The 25,200-nt window shown below is 48.8% G+C and overlaps 1 protein-coding gene across 4 annotated transcripts; it reads right to left on the bottom strand.

The window, feature by feature from the left end:
- Positions 1-1,083: 1,083 nt before the first annotated feature.
- TMEM132A (transmembrane protein 132A) lies at positions 1,084-25,036 on the bottom strand. 4 transcript variants are annotated; one of them, XM_028737494.2, is made up of 11 exons: positions 24,578-25,034; positions 13,129-13,340; positions 12,810-13,028; positions 10,219-10,619; positions 9,586-9,735; positions 8,403-8,595; positions 8,159-8,302; positions 7,172-7,377; positions 4,743-5,019; positions 3,757-3,948; positions 1,084-3,126 (listed from the first exon to the last, which is right to left on the bottom strand). In XM_028737494.2, exons 1-11 carry the CDS (start codon positions 24,648-24,650, stop codon positions 1,930-1,932), a joined length of 3,264 nt encoding a protein of 1,087 aa, XP_028593327.2. In that variant the 5' UTR covers positions 24,651-25,034; the 3' UTR covers positions 1,084-1,929. The 4 variants fall into 4 exon arrangements, with proteins under 4 accessions (XP_028593327.2, XP_028593318.2, XP_028593336.2 ...); XM_028737485.2 differs by having other exon boundaries at positions 13,129-13,343; positions 24,578-25,032; XM_028737503.2 differs by lacking the exon at positions 3,757-3,948 and having other exon boundaries at positions 13,129-13,343; positions 24,578-25,036.
- Positions 25,037-25,200: the final 164 nt, after the last annotated feature.

The raw sequence follows: 25,200 nt of genomic DNA on the forward strand, positions 1-25,200 counted from the left end.
TCCTGTCACTTGCAAACGTGAGCCAGCACAAAATCTATAATAATGTTTCGATAACTGCTTTAGTAAGCCTTCTTGTGGCCTTTTAAGTCCATCTCAGCATTCCTTTTGGAATGCAAAGAAGAGTAGAATTATCTTTGCAATGCCAACCCCAAAAGTGGTTTCTGTGTGGAAGAAGCCTGGCATAGATGTGGGTCAAAGGCGACAGGTTGTTCCTAGTGTGGCATCTTTAACTTAGCAAGGGCTTTGATCTGGACCACAGTAGCAATTGCACCCAGCTGGGCTGGATTCCGCTGCAGCTTGTGTCAGCTCAGTGTGTTGGATTTGCTCTTCAGCTGTCGTTATGAATTTTTAAAATTAAAATCAATGCCAAACTCCCTATAGAAACATTCTGTGCTTGACAAGACTCCCGTAGAATCCCAGAGAGAAGTTCCATGGGGCCTCGTCTTACTTTTCCTGGTAATATGAAATCTAATCCTAAATGATTTATGACCAGTGGGCCTGTAGCTTATTGGCATATTTGAGGAGTGACAGGAGGACGGAAGGTGGCAGTTGGAAGGGCCTCCCACAGAGACAAGTTTCAACAGCGCAGAGGAGGAGGGGGCTCCTGTCAACTCAAAATGCATGGAGGAGGGTTTTTTTGGCAGGTGTCTCCTGCAAGGATGGGGAAACGGTACTTGCTGAATGTCCTTCCATACAGGGAAAAATTGGTGGTTGGATAGCATCAGTTCTAGGTTGGGCAAGACACCCCTTCTGCATTGAGTCCAGCCCCTCATCACAGTTCTCACCAGCTGCTGCCCCTCTTCCTCTTCTGCCTCCTCCTGCTACCACCTGCTTGTTAGCTGCAGAAAGCCAAGGAGCACCCAGGCAGGTGAATAAGCAAGTAGGTTGCAAAGCTGGAGAGGAGGAGGTCCTCTGGCCACAGAGGTGTGGCCCCCTGGCAGACGACTGACTGCGCCGATCCCTCAATGCCGGTCCTCCTCCTGAGTGCCTGACCTGAATCTGGCTAGCAGGGAGTGTTGCCCATGACCAGCCAAGCAAGGAAAGCACAAGCAAGCCATCAAGTCCAAAACACAGAAACCTTCGTCATTTTCAATTATCATTTATTTTTTATTAACAATGTAAGAATTAAAAATCTTCCATAAATAAAAGGACTTGCCTGGCAGCCTCCCAATACTACAGGTATAAAATATGAGCGATTGTACAAAACTGTTAAAAGACACCAGGCACACAGCTGGGGTGAAAAAGGACCGGCCGGTGCTTGCTGGAGTTCTGCCCTTGCCCGGCTTGTTTTTCTTTTTTTTGGAGGTGGGGTGTGGGAGTTGCGGGGAGGGGAAGAGCCCCAGGCTCAAGACCACAGGAAGGAAGGGACACTCGCTGTTCAAACCACCACAATGGACACAAACTGGCAATGAGGGTCAAAGCAATAAGGGAGGTCTGGGGGAAGGAAGGCACCCCCACTGGCCCCCAGGAACACATTGCAGTTGGCTTGCTCTGGACAGCTGATTTCCAGCCTGCAAAGTCCTCACCCCCCCCACTCTAGTTAGAAACCTCCTGGGGTGGGAGTAGGGGAGAAGCAACGAGGGCAACCCAGGTTCTGTCCCCGCGAGGGAGAGGTAGCTCCACTGAGGTCATAGCAGGAAGGGGAGGACTCCAACCCAGCACATCCCTCTCCGGCATGAAAAGAGAGCGGGCTTAGAGGTGCAGCCAAGGAAGGAGATCTCTAACATAGAGAGAGCAGCCAAGTATCCCTGGCCGAGTAACCCAAGGCTGGTTTCCTGTTGTGTAGAGCCCTCTTCAGAAAGGGGGGGGGGGGAGAGAACGCCCAGCTGGATGACCCTAGGAGAGCACCCGGGGGGGGGGAGCTTGCAGGTGCCAATCCCTTATTGGTTTGCCCCTATGGGTACAGGTGGGGCACGGGAGAGCCAGAGGTCAGGAGCTGCCCCGGATCCTCTCCATGTAGCTGCGCAGCTCGTCTGGGTCGTGCAGCCCCATGTCCTCGCACACCCAGCGGATGTCGTCTTCGCTGGCCACCAGGATGGACTGAACGGCAGGAGCGGAAGGCGGGGGGCTGGGAGCGGAGCCAGGGGGGGACGCGAAGGTCACAAACTCCACACGCTTCCGCCGGCCACCCACCTCCCTGCCCTCCTTCTTTCTAGACAAGGTGGTGGTGAGGGCTGGGCTCCCAGGGGCAGGCAGGCCCAGAGTGCTGGCAGAAATGCCCGTCTCTGGCCCCGGCGGTGGCAGTGGCGGCGGACCTGGGCTCTCCTGAGCCACAGCCTCCAGCTTCCCTTCTGGACCCGCACAGCAGCAGCACCCGTCGCTGGTGCCAGAAGGGCCCAGGGGTTGGTCCTGGCAGTGCTGGTGGCGCAGATCCAGCTGCCGGCTAAGCTCCTCTTGGTCGGTGCCCAGCCAGACCCAGTTGTGGGGCTGCGGGGCGGAAGAAGCCAGCCCCGAACCAGCGTCGGGGGGCTCCTTGCGCTGGTAGCGGAGGACAAAGACCACGCAGTTGATGAGGAAGATGAAGATGGCGAGGCAGAAAACCCCCAACAGAACATACATGCCTATCTCCAGATCTGTCACCTTGGCAGGGGCCTTCACTATCTCGTCCTCCTCCACCACCTCCACCTCCTCGGGGTTGTTATAGGAGCTGCCGCCAGGCTCCTCAAATTTGGTCATGGGTGGCCCCACTCCCACCGGGCTGCGCCTCCGTGACCCCCTTCCGCTTTCGGTGACGGTTGCAACCGTCACTGCTTCGCCTGACATGGCGCCTTCCGCTCGCTGGAAAGGGGGCTCGCCGTGGAGCCCGGGGTCCTGCTGCTGTGGGCTGCCTGTGGTCGGGAGGTGTTGGCCAAAGTTCACTTCCAGCCACATGGTGCCCTGGGAGAGGGGGGCCCTATGCTTGCCCTTGCGGCAGGAGTCTGGGGGGTGCAGGCTCAGCTGCAGGAGGGATCCTCGGCCCGGCCCCTCCGCCACGGCCACGGGGCGAGCCTGCTCCTCATTCAGCCGCACGGAGACCACGCGAGGGTTCAGCGAAGAAAGAGAGAGCACCGCATCCCGCCAGCCATAAAGCTCTACGGGGGCCAAGGTGTGGTCAGTGAATACCAGCCAGATGGTCAGCACTGCTTCCTGCAAGGAAAGGGAATGTGGGATCAGGAGGTGGAGGAGACCACACAGATTAGACACAGCCCTGAGTTTAATATGAGGTGGGCTTGCCATATCTGGAGCAGTGCATGCTGGGACTGACCCCCTGTAACCTGGGTAATTGCCCCCTCAGGGCTGGAGGTCAAAAGTCCTTAAGAGGCTGGCTTTTATATGAATTCATGCTCGCCTGATTTGTGCCTCTTTTTTTGGTGTTGCTTTGGTGTTGATTCTGATGTTTTTTAAGTCATTTGTACTGAAGCTTTTTTATTTATTGAATTGCATTTTGCAAATCTGCCTGGAGGACTTTGGTTGGTTCCCCTTTTTCAGGTCCTCATTTGTGGAGGCAAGGAAACTCACAGCACAACTGTGCCAAGCCACATGTCTGTACAGGTAGATTTTGCCAGACTGGAGGAGGAGACACAAGGCTGCAGGTTTCAGTGGCAGCCATGAAATCCAGCTCCTACCTGGGTGGACCACAGCAGGATGGGGGCTTCATCTTCCATGTGCACCCTCCATCACTTCCTTGGACCAAATGGCTGATGAGCCTTAAACTTGCCACACCACCAACTGCCCAATAGGGCCCTTCCTCTGCTACCTACTGCAGCATCTTCTCACCTGCTTCAGGGAGCGCAGAGCAGAGAGTCCCTGACACGTTGCAGTGAAGACATTCAGGTGTCCTGGCTCCACAGAGAGTGTCAGCGAGAGGCCTGAGACTAGCTGGGCCTGCAGCTCTGAGATGGAGACCTTCTCCTCCGTCACTACCAGGGTCTGCTCGCCCAGGATAGAGTCAGAAACAGGAGAACGCACCTGAACCAGGGGATAGAGAGGACCTGATGACCCTCAAGAGGAGACTTTTCGCAGAACCAGTACCTTTATTCTTTGATATTCTTTTGAATTGCTTCAGCTTGTAAATAGATGACTAGTACCAAGCGTCCTCTGGTGTGTAAGGGAAGCTGGTTTCCCACTAGTGATTGACAAATATATGTAAAAGGAAAATGCTTGTGGGCTATTTGCATGACTGCCATATTCCCCTTTCTTTGTAGCTTCCCTGCATTCACCACTGGGGCATTCACACATTACATTCAACAAGTGTAGAGTATGTGAACTCAAAACAGTTGAGCTGCATACTTGCATAATTATTCACATGTAATGTTCAGCGAACGTACCATTTGTGTGCCTGTGTACCCAACAGCTGAGCTGTACAAATAAACAAGTGTACACAGGTAACGTTTCACACAAACGCTTGTACATGTGTCAATACAGCTTGTGCTTGTACTTGCCATCCTACCCTGGGATCTTTCCCACTTTGTTCCCCACTTCAGTGTCCTGTCTTCTGACTCCCTCCTCCCACAGCAAACCACATCACCTATCCTAACTGTGTTCAGATCACATCCACCTGTTCCTAGGCGTGCACTCTTCCCATTGCTCCACCTTTTCCCCAAACACCTCTGCTATCCCGTAACATCCAAAGCACATGCCCAGACTTCTAGGCGACCCATCTGAGGTTACCATCACACATCAAGCAAGCTTCTCACCCCACTTCATCTCAGCAGCCAACAAACAGCACCCCCGCCTCTCTTCCCCCCCGGCCAGCTCCTTACCTCCACCGATGTCATTCCTGGTTCCTGGCCAACCACTACATTTCCACCTTCCAGTGTTGCCACTCGGGGGTCCTGGATTCTAGCGTGCTTTTGCACCAGATGAGAGACATCCAGCAGCCAATCAGAGCTTGGCATATAGGTCAAGTGCCGGCCACCATCTAGTGGGTGAGCCACGAAATGGGCAAGGAAACGGACTCCGGCACGCTGGTACTGGAGGCGGCAGCCACGAGCTCTTCTCTCGGCTTCCTCTCCACCGTCTTCAGGCTCTGTTGGGCTGCTGCTCGGAAGAGGAGGGACAACTTGTACTGAGCATTTATAATGGCACATTTCAAGCAATGCACTCGAGGTGCATTATCTCAGTAATCCCGACAAAAGCTTTATAAAAGAGGCTGGATTTATCCCCAAGAAAACCCTTACATGAAATTAACATCTAATCCACCTTCCTGCAAGAGTACCAAGTGCTCCAAGTGTGCACAATGTAATTCCTACCATTTTTAGATTTTATTTTAGCAGTCTGTATCAACACAAGACCTCTAAGAAGTTTAGCAATGAAAAATCCCAAAATATTCATTTGAAAAAAATCGATAAAAAGCAAAGATTAAAACCAAGTAAACATAACAAGTTAAAATTAAATCTGAACTTTTAAAAGGTACGTAGTAGAATTACATGCTAAAATTATATGCCTGGGTAGGGTTTCTGAAACAAATAAAAGTTTCAGCAGGTGCTGAAATGCGACAGCAAAGTCACCTGCCCACATCAATGGGCGGGGAGTTCCAAAGATTGAGATGACATTTCCATTATAACTTGAGTCAGGTGGCCATCCTGCTGTGTAACTTAGGTACTTTGCACCTAGGCAAAAAAAAATTGTCTCCTTGCACACTCTCATGCTTCTCTTCCCTTCTCCTCCCTTCCCCTTTCCCCTCTGTGTGTTATTTTAGATTGTGAGCTCTTAGGGAGAATGATGTGTAAAGCACCTAGTAGTTTGTAGGCACTATATTATACCATAATTAACATCATCATCTCTTGCTTGCTGTGCACTGGGTATTAATCAAGGCACCACCACCAGCCATGCTTTGTTTGTTCGTTGATCATTAAAGATGTTCAAGGAACTTCCAGACAATACAATATGTCTGGAGCACTGTCGCCATTAATCTCTCTGCCAAAATGCAAATGGAAATAATCAATTTCCCAAGTTATTTTTCAGCGATTTAGGTATCTCCCCAGCAGCCACCTGACAGGATAACAGGAACCATTTATTAAAGAACCGTAGAGGGCAGTGCCAGAAAAGGTACCGACACAGGGGAAAGCCTCCATGAAGAGAGGAATCAAAGGGGAGGGGAGCAGAGCAGTGCTCTGTCTTGCCTTAGAGGAGCCATGTATTCCCACCATCAACCAACAGGTTGATGTCGACAAAGACTATGGTGCATTTTGAAACCATGCTCCTAGACCATCCATGAGCAGAAACTCAGATATATAAGCTAGGTGCCAAATGGCACCTTAAACCTAGGTTACGGTTGCCACAAAGGAATGTCTATTCGCCAGAGGGTTGGACTAGATGACTCTCAGGGTCCCCTCTAACACTACATGATCCTACTATCTCAACTACACTGCTTGACTGTAGCTTGCTCTTACAACAATTCACTTGTCTCGGTATGCAAGAAGGAGAAAAACACACAGTGGAAATGGAAAGGGTATTAACTACAGACTAAGACAGAGGTTTTTAAGCTGTGATCTGTGAGTCCATTTGGGGGTGTCTGTGGAAAGACTGAAGCACAGTCAAATATATCTGTACTCAGCCCTGCACTTACTTTCCTTGATGTGAATGATGGAGGACTAAGATGCCCAACAAGGGGGCCATGATTTGCACAGAAGAACAAGACTTTGCTACGCACAAGTCAAGGCTGGATGGAGATGTCAGTCACCAACCTGGCGCCCAGAAAATCTCCAGGTAGTTGCAACTTGATCCGCGCCAGTAGCAAAACGTGGCTGGGGAATTTTGAACACTGTCCATGAATACATCATTCTGTTTTGCATTCTTTGTTCTCTTTGGCCCACATGACAATAGCTGTCTATACAGAACCACTGGGTTTGCATGGAGGAATGAGAAGTTGCCCACCCTACAAGTATCAAAGCTCTGGCCGTTGACTAAATCAGAGATGGGGATCCTTTGACAGCTGCCTGCCAAGATGTTGCTGGATTGCAACGTCCACCACCCCTCACCACTGGGCATGGTGGCTGGGGCTGATGGGAGTTGGGAGTCCAACAACAGCTGGAAGGCCACAGGTTCCCCATCCCCATTCTAAACACTCCCTTGAGATTATCCCTCATATCTTCCCTCTCCTCTTGCTTAAGCACCGAGAGCACACAGACCTCACTCTGTGGCGTAAACACGGGGCTCAGTCAACCCAACTTGGTTCCACAGCACTTACCCATCTGGGGCCGGACCAGGTACCCTCCAGCCTCGCACCTGCTCTAGAGAGGTGTCTGTCAGCTCAATGCGCAGGGGCAGCAGTGGGGCCCAGACAGTAAAGAGCAGTGAAGCGTGCAGCCGACGGTACCAGAAATCCACCCGTACGCCACGTGCCCCTCGGCTCTCTTTCCCCCCTACGTAGACAGCGTCACACACGTCGGATACCTGAGGGAAAATTGAGGAACACATCAAGAAGGTCCACAAATGCAGAGACAAGCGCCCAGGTATATGCTGGAAGACCGCATAAGGGTGCAGAGCAGGCGAGAAGAAAGATGTTCAGGTCCCATTTCTGATTATGGACCTGGCCATAGGCCTGTTATATGCTTCCTCTTCCCTCCCCCTGTTGTGCAGTTCATTCAGCGACTGTAGCCAGGAACTCTTATGGGGCTCCACCTTCTTGTAGCCTCTGATGAAGGCAGATCTGGCAGGGGCCCAAGATTTGTGGTAGGGGAAAAAGGAGAGTGGGGGATTTGAGGGGGGCAGGGAGAGGTACATTTGTCTTTCCTGTGGCCCAACATTTTTCACAGTCACTTTAGCCCAACCCATGAAAAGACAGAGGAAGAGGACAGAGTAAGCTCAAGACCCGTCATGGAGGCAACTAGAAGGCTGAGGCCTACATTAAGGAATGGGACAAATCCATGGTTTGCCAAGTCTGAAGCTGGGAGGCAGGAGGAAGGATACTGTGTAAGAACAGATGAAACAAAGAGGAGGCTTACAAGGAGCATAGGAAGACAGGTGCATAACAGCACTGCATGTATAAGGGGGACAGATAAAAACACCAGATTTACACAAAATGGGCGCCTGGTCATTTTGGGGGCTACAGAGACTTGTCCCAGAGATATGGACAAAGAATGAAGCCTGGAGTTAAGACCCCTAGGAAGCAGATTTTAATCCTGTGGCCACAGAGAGGGAAACAGACCCTTTGTGAGGCATATTAGCTTCTCACCTGCAGGACCTGCTTGTTGGAAGACTCACAGCCCATCTGGTCCGTGACCTCGGATACTGCTCCCCCAGTCTCTACCACAACCAGCTTCACAGGCACTGAGTGGGGGATTCCTGTGAGGAGGGCAGTGTTCACAATCTCCTGCTCCTGAAGAGGGTCAAGGGGGGAAAAAAAGTGAGGAACCAGTGTTAGATGCCCCTCAGGGGTACCTTATGAGGAGGGGGAGCACAGCCCTTCTAGGCCTCACCTTCACCAGTGGAACCAAGGCCCGCACATCTCGCTCCGACACTTGGATCTCCCACACCATCTTGTCCTTCTCAGCCTCGGGGTCCTGGCCAGGATACTCCACTTGCCAGGTGACAGGACGGTTAGAAGCTAGGCCCCCTGTGCCATTCTCCACGGCAAAATCCAGATACAGGAACTCTGGGGAATCTGCTGCCCTAGATGGCGATAAGGATAGGCAACAACACACTAAGTGTAAAGCAGAAGTAAACACAGAGCCCAGGAGAAGCTGAGTAGATCATAGAACTTCACTGGGCCTGTTCAACTTAGATCAGTGACGGAGGCCTTTCGAGATTGTCCTGCTACTATCAGAAGCACAGTTGGAAGAAGCAGGGGGTGGTGGCCACTCTCTTCTGTGGAGCCCAGGAGGTGGAGCACTTTGCCCTGGGCCCCCTCAGTCTTGGTTTTCTGTCATGACCTGAAAGGTTTTTATTCCAGCAGGCATTTGGCTTAACCTCTGGAACAATGCTGAGATTTATACTGTCTCTTAATGCTTATGTGACTTGTTCTCAATTTTTGTTCATTACAGAGTGGAAAGGTCGGATAGGAAGAAAAACACCCAATGATTTTTTTCAAATAAATTCCTGAATTTCTATTTAGCTGGCTGACCAAGCTTACAGGGGGACAAACAGTTAAGTTTCACACGTCACCAGACCCAGTCTTTTATTCAGGCTACAGCAGAGAATAAGGAGGAGACACTATAATCAAATATTTCTTAGAGACAGTCTGGACCAATGAAAGTTGCTTCAGTCACCTAGTTGACATTCCTTTATTGAGGATAAGGAGAGGGTTTGGTGTGTTTTTCTGTCTCAATGTTCTCTTATCTCCCTACTTTCTTCACAGAGAGAGGTGAAGGGTGAGCCTCTCAAAACAAGACTGACTATCTACATTACTGTAGCTAAACAGTATAGTTCTCCCTCAAGAGTCCCTTGTATAGTCTTTGTGTTCAGCAGACAAAACAATTCCACTGAAAGAGATATAGTAAGGGCTGTGAGTATATTGCAATTCCACAAGAACTTCAAAAAACAAACACCACAGAAGTGATACTGGGTACAGATTCCTATTTCCTGAAAATCTCAGCTTTCATTTGAAATAAACAAAAAGTTTCTAGCCCTCATGACGCCAAGAGAAGTCCAATGAGCACCTACCTCCAGTCCAAGCCACTAGTAAGGGAACGCCGACAAGTGACCAGAGCGGTGTGGTGTTTGGCACCCTTGAACTTGTCCAGCTTTGCAGTCCAAGCCTCTGGCCTGGTAGGGCGAGCTGCCAAAACCTGTAACCCTTTCTTCACCTTGATCCTGAAAGGAAAAGCAGCGAAGTAAGGTGTGTAGACAGGAAAAAGCCAGCAAAACAGTTTCACAGCAGCTCTGGTGATAGGCTAAGGAATAAGGAGGGCCAGGCCCCAGAGGAATGAGCACCCCAAGGCTTGAACTGCCTATAATTGAGGGAAGACGGCACCAGCCAGCTAGTGTAACATAGTGGCTAACAGAATGAGCTGTGGATCAGGAAGTCCCCAGTTTGATTCTTGCCTCTGTCATGAAGTGAACTTAGATAAACCGTATTGAGGGATAAGAATACTGATGCACAAGTTTTTTTTGTAAGGATCACAACTAAATAATACATGCAAAGCGCCTGAACACTTGAAAGTGCTCTCTGGTTGTTAAGAATTAACATAACCACCGTTGACTAGAAAGCTCCCCCTAAGAATTCAGATTCCTTTGTCATTCACTGGAATGAGAACGTTATGGCTGGAATCCCAAAGCCTGGCTCCCCTGACTCACCGGAGGATCAGCAGGTCGGCCGTGAAGTTCTGCTGCAGGATGAGGGTGGCCGTGAAGAGCTGCCCCGGGCGAAGGGCCATGTCGGGGACGCGGACCATCACGTTGTCATCCAGCCGCACTTCCTGGCGCCGCGGCAGGCTCATTACCCTGATATCGACGGGGCCCACGTAGTGCAGTCGCTCCTTGCCGCCCTCAGCGCCCGGACGCGGCCTTTCCCGGGGTCGGACATGGGGGCACTCTCTCGGCGTCCTCCCGGGCAGCGTGGGCTCCAGGGTGTAGTACAGCTCAGCCCGCAGAGGAGTGATGGTGGAATCCTCTCCCTTCCTTTGGCTGCTGGCGGGTGCAGGAGAGAACCAGCGAGGGGGGAGCTCGAGTTCCACCACACACACACCCAGCGGTGCCTGGTCAGGAGAAGCAGAGAGAGACAAACCATGTGCTCCTTTTAAGTCCCTCCTCATGGTATGTGAACCCATGAAGCAGCCTTACACCGAGTCAGGCCATTGGTCTGTCTAGTCCAGTATGGCCTCCTCTGATTGAGTCTCAAGGATCTCAGGAAAGGTCTCTCTCAGACTATCTCTCTGGGGTGCTTATAATTGGAGATGCCAGAAATGGGCCTTCTGGACGTGCAGCAACAGCTCCACCATTGAGCTATAGTCCCTTACTTTGGGAGTCCAAGAAAGCTACTCTCACCTCCCCTTACTCTACAACCAGGGTCAGCCCAATACACTTTGATGACTGAAGCAGACCAAGGAATGTCGCCCGGCAGCTGCTCTTTCTCCCCGCCCCTCCTCCCAACCCGCCTTAAGTGGCAACTGCCACTCTTTTCCTCTCAATCACCTTGGTAGGGCAGCTATCCCACCTCACTTTGAAAGACACATTGGGTGACTGACCAAGAGGGCCTCAAGGGTCCCACATTTTGCTGCTGTGGTGCAAGGGCTGTGGTGCAAGCTCTTTCTGGGCCTATCTCATGCCATAATACCTCATGCTGCTGAAAGGGGATTGGGAGCAGGGTAGCTGCAGGAATATAGCTGCTGTCCACTTTGGTCCAGTGACCAGAAATTAGCTTTTGTTTTGTTCTTGTGCCACTTAGTTAGGTAGTGGTCAGTGATGGTGGCTCTGTGGCCTTGGCTGACACACACAGGGCCCAAATTTGCCAGAGGGTGGGTAGGTGACAGCGGGGTGGTGGGTGGGACTGTGGGAGGCCAGCCATGGGGGACTGGGCAGTGAGAAGACCATCTGCTGCCCTGCGCATTCTGCCACCTGAGTTAAGAGGCTCACCTTGGTTCATGGAAGGTGCCCATCCTGCTTGTCACCATATTCCATTTCCACTAGTTCTGGCTCATCGTCATTCTCTCTCCTTCTGTCCCTGTCTTTTCTGTCTCACCCAGCCCACAAATCTTCTGGTGGGGATTTGAAGCCAGAGTAGTCAGTAAAGCAGGCCCAGCATGCAGCAGGAAGCCCACGTCAAGGCGGAACTTCACAGACTCACTCTGACATTACCAGGCCACCAGCTCAAAAAAAGGCAGATCTGACAGTTACCACATGCTTGGCCTCAGGGTGCAGAGGGAGCTCTCTGCTGAGCTTGGCCACCACTCAACCAGTTGCCACCGGTAACTGACAGGGGGCTCGGGGAATAAAGCTAATGGGCTACTACAGGGAAGGCCAAGTTGAACTGCTGACATTTTGCAGCCCTTTACAAGTTGGATGTTAAACCTCCCAGGCTTCAGCAAGAGCAACGAAATGGCTTGAAGAATCACTGACTTGCTCACAAATGCCTCTCCCATGTTAACAGATTGAACTATCCCCCGCCACCAAGAGAATGCATGGAAGAACAGAATATGCACCCTCCCTTCTTCATATGAGCACCCTGAGGGCAGCTTCACACATTACAGAAAGTCCTGGTAAGTAGAGCTGTGAGTCACATTTGATTTCTGCACTTCACCTCTGGAGAACTATAATGACAAGCTTCCTCTCCTGAAATTCACTCTCCTTTGCGAACATTACAAGTGCGTGAGCCCTAATGTCATAGAATCACAGAACTGTAGAGTTGGGAGGGACTACATGGGGCTTGAACCCACAACAATGAGATTAAGAGTCTCATGCTATCCATCTCTGCTCTAAAAATCACAGTGCTGGAAGGAGCCTCATGAGTCCTGCCACCTGGAAGACCAGGGATTTGTAGACTTAAACCATAGCAGATGGATGTTTGTCCATTCTCCATTTCTTAATAATTAAAAAAAAAAAAAATCCAAGGAAGGGGATTCATATGACATCCCTGGCCAGCTTTGACATTCCACTTTCTAGTTTGTTGATAGATGCTTACAAAAGAATCCTTACAGTGAATCATACCAGAACTTATTCTGTGGGCCTGAGTCAGCCTGGTGCCCTCCAGATGTTTGGGACTACAACTCCCATCAGCCCCTGTGAGGAGAGAGTGCTGGTAAGAATTGCAGTCCCAAACATGAGGAGAGCACCAGGCTGGTGAAGACTATCCTATGACATTTCAGGGTCATGTACCAAATCTCTCCCAAGCAAGGCAGTTGGCAGGGGCGACGACGACTACCCAAAGGAGTGGCATCTCATTGACCAACCTGGAGGTGGCAGGCACGATGAACCACTTGGGCCTGGTGGAAGACATGTAAGGTGACGCATGGCAGGGCCTGCTGTCTTGACATCCAGTCCTGCCCTTGGAGGTGGAAGAGCACTCTGGTGTATGGCTCGTAAGGGGACACTGTGCCCTCAATGGACACAGCCCGGATGTCCCAGGCAGTGGAGACGTCTGTGGATTGGGAGTCATCAGCTGGTATTGCCTGGGGAAGAGAGAAAGTCTTGAGCTCTGCTGAAGCACCTCACAGCAGGAATCAAGAAAGGAAAGGGAGTCCCCTTGCACAGCTGCATGTGACTATTTACCTGCTGAGCTGTGAAAGGGGGGTAGCCAGCTTGGATGGTGGGCTTCCCTGACAGTCGACGGTGGAGGAAGAGGAAGGTCTCTGAGCGGGAGCTGAGGGAGGCATTTCCTGGCATGTAGCGGTCCGTACGCTGAAGACGGAAGTACTCTGGGCCATTTAGCACTTTTAGTTCGGCTGGAAGGTACACCGCATCAGGAGACTCAGATTCACAGTCTACTGCAAAGAGGAGAACCACGTCCATCAACATCAGCCTTTCAACCTCTCCCCATACCCCAGTCCAGATATACAAGTGCTGTTCCACAAAACCCTGACTAGCGATAGGAAAGGCTGAAATAAAGGCAGTGAATACTTGCCATAGTTCAGGTGTCCCACCTTCCGTGTGTTCAAATGGGTGCAGGGAGCATGGGTTCATATGGACTAGTCATAATCCCCACAGACACGTGCAGCAGTCATGGCCCCTGGTGTCTGCATGTCTGCCCAGTGTGAGAAGGGGCTCCATGTGCAGACCCAGCTCCTTGATGCAATGGAGGGCTCTGGCGCCCAATCAGGATGCTCCCCTCACATGGGGGAGTCCTAGACATGGTCACCAATCAGTAAATCCCCTTCACACGCTGGCTGAATGTGTGGACAGATGTGCAGCTGCTGCATGCATCAGTAACACCAGCCCTCACATGCTATTTTAATGCATTTAATCTTGCATTTAATCTTGTCTGAACCAGGAAAAAGTCAAACCTCATGTGTTCCAGTGGCCAGCCTCAGGCCTAGGATTCAAGAGCCAGAACCACGCTGACTTCCTCTGGCCCCCCTTACCCTATTACAGTGGTACCTCAGGTTAAGTACTTGATTTGTTCCGGAGGTCTGTACTTAACCTGAAACTGTTCTTAACCTGAAGTACCACTTTAGCTAATGGGGCCTCCTGGTGCTGCCGGAGCCCGATTTTTGTTCTCATCCTGAAGCAAAGTTCTTAACCTGAAGCACTATTTCTGGGTTAGCGGAGTCTGTAACCTGAAGCGTATGTAACCTGAAGCGTATGTAACCTGAGGTACCACTGTAAACTGAAATCAAGGTGTGGAAAAAGGAAAAGCAGTGACAATTCTCTACATAAATTTCACGCACATGCTGTTGTAGTACTCATACACATTCTGGAAAGCAAAAACACGACTTCCAATTTTTCTCTCGGGAAGATATTTCAGGAAGTTTCTCATCTCTCTCCAATTGATGTTCTAATAACTGTGGAGCCCTGATACCCACTCCTATTACAGTCAGATTATAGGTTTGGCCCCCAGCACAGCGTCTCTGATTCATGGCTGATCTTGGATTGTCTTATTTTTTATGATGGTGATTTCTTTCCCTCCTTAGAAACTCGATGTTCAGCTGTCTATGCAGCTGCCAAATGAGCACAGAGCAATGTGTGTAAAAAACTTAACCGAACCAAGAAAACCCCAACAGTTATTTGCATATCCCTGTATATTTTAGGATTCAGAGTTTAGCATTTAGCTATCCCATCTGTTTAGTTTAAGTGTGGTAGATATGCCACTAAAGGGGAGAAAGGGCACAGTTGTCCATATACAAAACTAGAGAAAAATAACAAGGAGAGCCACCCAAACCTTGCATTCATTTCTAGCTAAATAGTTACAGGAATTGGGGCCTATCAGAATAACTCAATTTAACTACAGTATATTGAGCCTGATCGATAATAGGTGGTCTGTCTGTAGAAGCTTAAAGAATGGGCTGCATATGGTACACCACAAAAATGGGCTGCGAGAAAAGGCACACCACAAAAATTGCCAAGCAGTTGTTGCTTTTGAATTGGGGTTATGGACACATAACCTTGGTTAAAGATTCTAAGCAGCGGTCATCATTTATTTGGTGGGGGTGAACCTAAATCCACTACTGGTACGTTTCCGAGCACAATTGAAAGTGTTGGTGCTGACCTTTAAAGCCCTAAATGGCCTTGGTCCAGTATATCTGAAGGAGCGTCTCCACCCCCATTGTTCTGCCCTGACACTGAGGTCCAGCACCGAGGGCCTTCTGGTGGTTCCCTCACTGCGAGAAGCCAAGTTACAGGGAACCAGGCAGAGGGCCTTCTTGGTAGTGGCACCCGCCCTGTGGAAAACCCTCCCACCAGATGTCAAAGAAAACAACAACTACCAGACTTTTAGAAGACATCTGAAGGCAGCCCTGTTTAGGGAAGCTTTTAATGTTTGATGCATTACTGTGTTTTAATATTTTGTTGGAAGCCGCCCAGAGTGGCTGGGGAAGCCCAGCCAGATGGGTGGGGTATAAATAATAAATGGGTGTGATTCGGAAGCAAAGTTAGTAAGAGGGACTTGCAACAAACATGTCAGTGCAGAGTGCTCCTGTTCAGAGTTCCAACCAAACCATCAAGCACTCTACCAGGATACTCCATTCCATTTCCTCTCTCCTGACCCCATTTTCAGCCTTTTCACTCTCAATAGTCAGTCCACATTCTATGTCCACTGAACACACTCAGTCCTCTATGGGCTGTTTTGAGATTCCCCTCCCTCAGCAAATATGATTTGTACTGAAAATCTTGGGGTCTGCCCAAGCCTGCTGATATCTCCCTCATGTACGGATTGTACTATTTTGGCTACATAACAATCCATACTCACTCACTATTAATATACAGGCTACATCACCTTTTAGCTTCAAATCAGTTATTTAAAAAACGGGACCTATAATTGGTAATCTAATAAACTCTAACACAAGGACAATGCTACCAATTTTTTAAAACTGCTCAATAAGCATAACATTTCAAGGTTCTAAAAGATTAAATATACAGGATTTTTTTTTAATGGTCTGGAAAAGGAGATTAAATTATGCCACATTCACGGAGAATTTTCTACGTCTCTTTGAAAATCCCACAAAGGTAGCACGGAAATGCATGCAACCAGAAAATGCATGAATGGCAGTGTGAGATGCATGACATTTGGCAGTTAGATATGAGCCAACCTAGTTCTGTTTATGGGATCAGACAGATTCCTAGCCCAAGGCAGTGCTACTCCACCTCCTGCCAAGGTCCATCTCAGGATGTCTGCATGCTTGAATGGCAGCTAAGACACAGAAATCCTACCATGTGTGTGTGTGGTTTTAAAAAAACAAAAACAAACCATATTTCTGAATGAATCCGAGAGCCTTTCATTCCAATTTACCACTGCAAACTCAAGCTGAGCTGATTTGGGCATCTCACTGATTTGGAAAAAATCAAGCTCTATGATTTTGTAAACTGCACTTCATGGTACATTATGCCTAAGAGGCCTGAGGAGGTAGAGCAGAGTATATGAGATGATAGGAAAAGTAAAGATTAGGTCATTATTCAGGATTACGGACGCCTTAACTGTCTGTATTTTCAATTCTCGCAGAGATTTTGTACCATGCTTTGGAGAGACCTAAGAAACAGATCCTAATTTCACTTTCCTCTGGCTTCTTACTACTGGTTCTCATCAATCCATTAGCTTCCCACACACCCTGTGGATTCGATTTCAAGCTCATTCAGGGGCAGAATTACATGTTACGTGTCGACCCATGATTCTTTTTAGTGGCATTTCCTTCCTCTTCTGTACACTGCAGCCGACAAAACTGAGATTTGAAGGAGAGCATTGGCACAGAAGGTGAGAGTGGCTTCATAAACCCTTTCCCTTGTGCTGCTTCCCTGCCAAAAATACCCTAGACACACAAAAAACTTACCAAGGGAAAAAATGTGTATACACCTCTCCTTTCTTCAGCTGAGGTAAGAGCAGTTAGGGAGGTAAATTTTCAGAAGTAGCACAATTCATTCATTCATTCATTCATTATCATTATTGTTTTCAATCTTATGCATTTCAATAATTTTACAATCATTTTAACATTTCAAAACTCGACTTCCTTCCCCCTCTTTCTGCAGTTCCTTAAATTCATTTTTAATATTTTCTGCATATTCCAAATTTGCTTAATTTACTCATTTATACATCTACTTTAAATAAGTGCGTATGGAGTTCCTGGGCTGCCTGGACAACAGGACTCCTCTCTCGCAGGAATAGATATTTACTAAAATGGAATAGTGCCAGGGCTCTTTCAACTAAAGACTTTCTCTCCCAATGCAGCAGTACATCAGTTTGCAGACTACTGCCCCCAGTCTTACCTGGGGCTTGGTAGACATAAGCGTACTGCAAAACGAGAGCATCGAGTTTACATCTTTTTAATTTCTTCAGTGTGTTAGTAATCCTAGGGCAGCACTCACCTGGGAGATCTCCTGCACAAGCGCCGCTGAGATGAATGGAAGCTGTGCAGGAGCCCTGCCGCACTCTTGTGTAGCTAGCCCCTGTTGTTTTCAATGGAGCCTGAACAAGAGATCTCCCGTGGTGGATTGTGCCATGAGCAAATTTAAAATCCTTAGTTGTCTTAATGTCAGGCTGTTATCTGAAACCGTAGCTGCCTTTTGGGAAGAGAAAATGCTCTCGTTATGAAGGATTTTAAACCAAGGAATTTAAAAGAATCCAGAAGCACAAGACAAATACAAAATAAATGGAATTGTAGAAGGAAAATGACATCCTTTTTAAAGACACATCCAATTATTAGGAGTACCTAGAGCTAGCAATTCTGCTTTTGTGTTCATGAAAAGCCTGGGGAGATTTTGTGTGTGTGTGTTAAAAAGTCTAAGGTGTTTGCATTTCTGCTTGTTTCCCATTAGAAATGCAAACCTCATCTTTCTCTGAATTCTCTGGACACCCAGAGAGCGGTACAAACACATCATCAGATGAGAAAATGGAATGAAAAAGCTCAAGTAGCTGAGAGAGAAAGGGATTTCAAGTCAGATCATTTAACTCTTTGGACCACACATCATAGTTGTCCATCGCCAAAGAACTGAGTGACAGTCAGCAAAAAAATAATTTTTTAACAAGCCTCATCTTTTAATCTTCTCTCCCTGGAATTAATAAACCATGATCAGGTCAAACATCAGTTGGGTGGGTGAATATATCAACTACACCAGTGTCAGAAAGACACCCCCCCCCCTGTTTTTCTTTATGAAGAGTAGTACTCAGAAGGTGGCCAAAGACCAGCATTAATTAAGCAGGGGAAAGCAGGGATTAGGGAGAGCAGATAAACATCTTTTTAAGGGATGTTCTTTATTTCCACACAAAAGCTCTGTCAAACACAATGGATGCCCCTTATTTCAAAAGGTCCAGAGAATGGACACCACAATTTTGCTCTGCCCTTTATTTTTAATTTTTGCGATTTGATAGAAGAACGGAACAAAGCCTTGGCATTCTTATAATCAAGTTTGTGCAGTCTTACATCGCATCTGTTTGGTGGGTTTCAATAAAAAGAGGGGGGGGAAACAATATGCTGGTCAAAATTGGTTAACGAGGGGTCATTTTAAGGCAGGTGTGGAACCCACCAGAATAAACCAGTAAAGAGCTCCTTTAGCACCCATTGTATCTAATGAAACTTCTGATCTGTCCGCTAATATGCTTTGTTCAGTTTTGTTAACATTTCTATCCACACCCCAGTTCCACCTGGGATTTGAGGTTTTCCAAAGCAGCCATTTTAATGCTGTAGGATGTGTGAGGGAGGGATTGCTGTTCTGTTTTGGTGAATGTTGTTTTTCTTCCCCTAGCAATTATTTTGTGTATGGGGGGAAATATTCAAATAGATTTTAGGGTTTAGCTTTAATTTGGGATTTCTCCAGCTCCCAAACAATGTTAAAAATGATAATGATGCTGCTCTTAATTAACTGAAACCTAATTAGAGGCTCCGCTGAATTATCTATCTGGGAAAAAACGGCATCATGATCCTAGCTTTAAAGGAGCCTGAGGGGGAGGGGGCACGTGTGGTGTGTATTAGCAGGCTGCCCCATTGGGAGGACAGTTGTAGCGGTCCATCGGAGGGGGGGGGAGGCGGTCATGGAAATGGCATTCAGCACATCACTCGGGATGAATCTTTTGAAGGCTGCTGCCTTGAGGTTTCGCTGTTTTTCAGCTGCCCTTCAAAAACAAGAATGACATCTCTAGCTGTAAAGACAGCCTTCCAGCTGCAACCTCAGTAAGATACAGAGGTGCCCACTTGTGTCCGAGGGGTTAGGTCAAGCACTGTTGCTGCTACAGCCACTGGGGCAGCGGATGGTAAAACTGGGCCAATGAAGGGTTGTTGTTTTTTTTTAGCAGGCAGAAAGTCCACCATCCCCTCCCCTCCAACTGTGAAGTGCCAATCATCCAAACGCCATATTCTAGCATGCAGGGGGCGGGGTGCTCTCTCAAAATGACGCTGCTCATTTCCCCAACACTAGAATATTCCTGTCCCACCATTCCTCCAGTGTATCTATTCTGGCCATAGATAGAAAGAATCATAGAATTGTAGAGTTGGAAGGGACCACAAGGGTCATCTAGTCCAACCCCTTGAAACGCAGGAATATTTTGCCCATCATGGGGCTTGAACCCACAACTCTGAGATTAAGGGTCTCATGCTCTGCTGGCTGAGCTATCCCAGTATGATAGATAGATGATAGATGATAGAGAGAGAGAGAGAGAGAGAGAGAGAGAGAGAGAGAGAGAGAGAGATAGGGTCTTTATGTACGCATTTTCAATAGATTCTGGTCACAGTTCTGTAAAATGGGTTCACACATAATGCCCTGTCCAAATGAAGCCCAGTAGGTGAGCTCCTTCTGGCTGGGTGGAGGTTTGAACCCAGGTTTCCCTGATTCAAATCCAACCTATTAACATTGTTCTGGCTCGGTCCCCCAATGCCAGAAGCTAATGTACAGCCAATTCTTCAGAGGGCACCACATGCATAGAAACTGCACACAAAGGGCGTATAAGAATAGGGCAGTTTGGGGGGACTGAATGCATCTTCCCGGTGTCCCTGATCTTGCAAGTGCCATAGAGTCCAGCCCTGCTCCCCTACCCATCTGCACTGCAGACAAGAGCGGAGAGATCAGAATGATCTATATCACCCATCTTTCTCTGATATTATCTGCATATTTCGTTTTGTGCTTGTGGTTATCACATGTTTTGTAGGGTTGGGTGGCGTATAATATCAATATGAGTTGTCACATCCCTGTTTTTTACATGGATTCCACTCAATTCTTCAGGGTTAAAGTGAAAGCACCAAAGCAGGATGTGTCCTGGCACAGCTGTGTTCGTGGACATGTTAACACCGCACCTTTTTATTTGCTCCCGCGTGCATCTAGAAATAAGGGTACAGCACAAAACAAGCTCAAAGGAGATTCTGGATGAACATCAGGAAGAACTTTCTGACAGTAAGAGCTGTTTGACAGTGGAATGGACTTCTTTGGAAGGTGGTAGACTCTCCTTCCTTGGAGGTTTTTAAGCAGAGGTTGGATGGCCACCTGCCATGGTTGCTTTAGCTGAGATTCCGGCATTGCAGGGGGTTGGACTAGATGACACTCAGGGTCCCTTCCAACTCTCCCATTATGAGCTCAGTGTGTCACATGGGTGCTGCCGTGGAGGACAAGGACCAAGCCATAGCCAGGGGTGGGCTTGAATGCATTGAATGAAGAACAAGCCCTCCCACTCCCCCATGCTATACACATTCATGCTCTGCTAGAGTTGGCCAAGTGATGTTGGGTGAGAATCGTAGAATGACAGAACTGGAAGGGACCTCAGAGGTCATGTTAGTCCAACCCCTGCTCAAGGCAGCACCAACAATGCAGGGTGCAATGACATCATCCCTGACAGATTGCTATCAAGTCTGCTTAAATGTGGAAGAGATCCCCACCTCCCAATGTAGCCTTCCCGCTTTTGAACATCTTGTACATTTCTCCTAATGTTTAACCCAAATCTTCTCCCCTACCATTTCTGTCCGCTGGTTTTAGAGTTGCCCTCTGCAGTGGCAGCAGAAAAAAAAGTCTGCTCCACCTTCCACATGGCAGATATTCAGAGTGCCCTATCCTGTATCCCTTTAATCTTGATGCTGTCCTGGGCTCCTTTGGGAGAAAGGGCAGGATATCAATTTAATACATAAATGAACCTTCTCTTCTTCGGGCTAAATAGGAGAGTCAGCATCAGTCAGATTCTAGGCATCAGTGGAGCAACCAAACCAAAGATACTGGCTGTGATTCAGGGAAAGCAGTAAGATTTTAAAAAGACTAAAAAGCCAAATCCCTAGATGGGAGCTGGCAAGTAATTCCCCACCCAAATCCTCTTGCTCTGCATATGCCATCCCAGCTCAGGGAATTAGGAACGCCCCAACCAAAATATTACAGTCTGCCATGCAGCACTACAAAGAAAATGGAAATGCAGGCACAAAAAGGGCACACACAAAAAGAAATCTTCAGAGGAGATCAGATTCCCTTAAGCAAGCAAATAAAAGACATGAAGGGACCAAGAAAGTAATAGAGAAAGTCAGAGACTGCAAAAAATAAAAATAAAATAAAAATTTGGAGATTAGGGTGACTTACAAAAGAAAGTTTATTTTAGGCTTTCTTGGACATTTACCACAAAAGTGTGTGTGTGTGTGCACGCGCTTTAAAGGAAAACTTACACTCCCCTCTTTTTCCACAAAGATAGTTTTTTTTTAAAAAATCACATTTTTTGAAAAACAGAAAATTTAAATCTACTCCTGAGAACATGTACAACTTTTTACAATTGTTGAGCAAGGATACCCTTCACTCAGACTTGGAACAGCACATTTTAATTGTGTGACAGCCATGTAGAAGTTACAAAAATTTCTTTTTGACCTAAGAAAATCCTATATCCCACAAACGGACAGTGCAATCCTGTCCTCCTCATCTTATGTTTGCCAGACAAGGACAGTATCTTGACTATATTGCACTGATCTTGTTGTTGTTTAGTCGTTTAGTCGTGCCCGACTCTTCCTTACCTAGTGGGGATGTAGAAGTGCTCTGCCCAACAGTAAGGGTCCTGTGGCACCTTAAAGACTAACTAATTTTATTATGGCATACGTCATTCTAAAAACGGCTAAGACTATAAGATGCCGCGAGACTCTTTTGGTTGTCTTTGCTGTGACCTACTAACAATACAGCTGCTCCTATGGAAACTGCCTAACAATGAAGCTGACACAGACGGAGCTGTGCATCCCTGGCCATAATGCAACCTCCGTTAACTTGAGCAGTTCTGCTCTCCCCACTCAATCCTCTGTATGTGGAGCATTAATGATATTGAGCCCTGCGGGGGATCCCCTTATCGCACCTCCCACAGGCCCTAGGTCGGGTCACAGACTTTCCCCTGAGGAAGCAGCAGATGGCTGAGAGATACCGTGACATCACACCCTGCCCCTCTAGGTTACAGAAGGAGAAAGGAAACAAGTGGTCTCTTTACAAATTTAGCTTCTTCCTCCCTTAGGGTGAGACCTCTTGTCACCTCTGCTCCCCCTCTCTGCTAATCACTATTTCTTCCATCAATTTCCCCCTTGTCAGCTTGACAACATGATCCAGATATATAACCTATCCTCTTCATTCTTGGATTGATTTGAGTTTCCCCCCTTTCCTTCCATTCAAACCTCAGTGGGTGGGTGGGTTGCTACACCTTGATCCAACTATCTCTCATCTATCTATCTATCTATCTATCTATCTATCTATATCATCTCCCTGTGTTTCTCTCCCTCTCTCTTTTGACCATCAGGAGCCTCTTCCTTTGATATGCCATCTTGTACAACAGTTTTTCTCCAGGGATGCTCCCATTTAAAGCACCCACCAGTTCTGCAATCACTTCAAAAGCAGCGGCTGCAAACAATAAATGTATCTACCACCGCTTTGAGATATTGCAGGCAATAACCATTTCCTGGTAGCCTCACAGGCTCCCCTTGAATGAACAGGACCAAGGGGAGGATTTATTCGTCACTTTTTAAATGCTTCCGACAATGACTGATGCTCAGAAACATCCTTTGCTCCAAGGAGACGAAATGAGCTTTCTGTCAAGAATTCAACACAGGAACAATCTGATCAAAACAATGTTGGGCGCCTCTTCTTCGGCCAAAACCATCAAAGATAACGTTGTGAAGGATATCATGCATGCAGCCAAAAGCCATCTGCGTTAAGGGATCGACTTAGGTCGTATTCCTTCGTCAATGGCTGTGCATATGGCTCTGGAGGCAGTTTTTAAATCAGCCAGGCACACAGTTGTGCAGTTAACATTAGTGAAGGGGCAGAAGCACTGCTTGGCACCCTCTGCTTAATAGGAATTTATACTAGAGCTGGGAGAATTGGTGCTATAATCTCAACAATTGTGCTTAAAAGAGGAAATGATGGAGGAAATGCTCGCTCTTCAGCACAGCTGAAAAGTGCTGCTACTCACTACAAAGGTATGTGGTCATCTATAAGCCTTGATACCAGATTCTAAACCAATGCAAGACTAGTGGCACATTCTGACTACAACAAATTGCCTGTGGAAAAATGACTGTAGAACATCAAAGTCAGAGAACAGTAACAGTCTCAGAGCAGGCGCAAATAAATCAGCATAAGGACCCATATTGGGAGAAAAGCTTCTTCAGAAGGCTGAAGTGAGGACTGGGGAATAGGGTGGAGCATTTGAGGGGAGAGGTTCAGCCAGAACAGGTAGAATTCTGCTCTCTCTTTCTCCACACAATATACAATTTCATCAGCTTCAGCTTCCCAAGGGAAGAAGTATCAGCTCTAAGGCTGGAATCATTTGCAAGTAGCCTACCCATCTTGCAGGCTTGGAGGGTGGGGGGAGAAACACTGTGGGGAATAATCATGTCTTGCTGAAAAAAAGGGGTGGGGGTTACCAAAAGCTAATTGAATTACAGCAGCAACTGAAGAGTCATTTGCATTTCCAGATAAGTCCTGGGGAAATCTGCTTCTTCCCTCACCCCCCCCCCCTTTCAGCAGCAGGTAGAGGAAAGACGCATAAAAGATGCGATAGCAACGGCAAAGCACACGGGGGGGGGGTCCTATAGGGTGCAGAGTGGGGGGGCCCAGAGCTGGCTCGGTTCCGAAGCTACCTTGGGGGAAACTTCTGTTTTGAAAGCCGGCATGTAAATCGGTAAACAAATAAACGAAAACGCGGGGTGGAGGGGGTCGAAAGGATGCTCCACTTCAACCTGATTGTCAGTACGGGGAGATCGAGTGGGGTGGGGGCATTGCTGGCCCGGGAAACAACTGGAGGGGCACCTCCTTGGGGATCAGGGAGCAGCGCTCAAGGGTCCGGAGAGGGGGAGCAGGGGGAGAAGAGCCCATTGGCTCCCCACGCACACAAACCCCGCGGACGCGCAGAGGTGTTCAGCTGTTTCCATGGAGATCCGAAGTGAAGGCAGTATAGTTTTTCAAAACCCGCTTTTTAAAAGAGGGTCCCTACCAACCAGGGGGAAGGGACGGCATCGGTTTCTGACGGGGGAGGGCGGTCCATCGCTTTAGGAACATGCGAGACCCCCACATCCACACCCCCATTTCCCAGCCAGGGGCAAAAAAAAGCATCTGGATCGGCGAGGGGGCTCCAGCCCCAGCCAGGACTCACCTCCGGGGGCGCGCAGGTGGAGCAGCGCGACGGCCAGCAGGAGCCAGCGGGCAGCAGCACGAGGGGACTCCATTCTCCAGGAGCAGATCCGCTCCCAACTCCGGCTCAGATCCCCACTCCCGGCGCTGTGGAGCGCATGTTCTCACACACACACAGACACACGCACGGTAGCCCGGCTCCGCTGCGGCGCCAAACTCCAGGTGCGAGCGGGTAGTCAGTCAGCGCCGCCAGCCGTGCGCGCTCGCCGGTGCGCTGCGAAAGCCGCGCATCCCTGCCAGGGCCGCCGCCGCCGCCGGGCTGCTCAGCCTCAGACAATAGAGGCAGGCAGGCAGGCAGGGGGAGGGGACCGGAGCACATGGGATCAGCGCCTTCCCGCTGCGCCGCTGGGTCCTAAAGCGCCTCTGAGAGCCCCCTCGATGACGGGCGACCCAGTGCCCCACTAGCCGCGCCGCCCCGGGCCGGCGGGCGAGGCGCGAAGCCGGCTCCGAACAAGGCGGGGCCGGGGCGCGGCGGCGGCGGCGGCGGCGGGAGAGGGCGAGTAGCTGAGCGGATCTGGGAGGCCGAGGGCAGCGAGAGCGGCATGGTCAAAACGCGAAGGAGAGGAGGAAATCCAAGAAAGTGGA

Source organism: Podarcis muralis, chromosome 1 (genome assembly GCF_964188315.1).
Source record: "Podarcis muralis chromosome 1, rPodMur119.hap1.1, whole genome shotgun sequence".
In the NCBI taxonomy this organism is placed as follows: Eukaryota; Metazoa; Chordata; class Lepidosauria; order Squamata; family Lacertidae; genus Podarcis; species Podarcis muralis.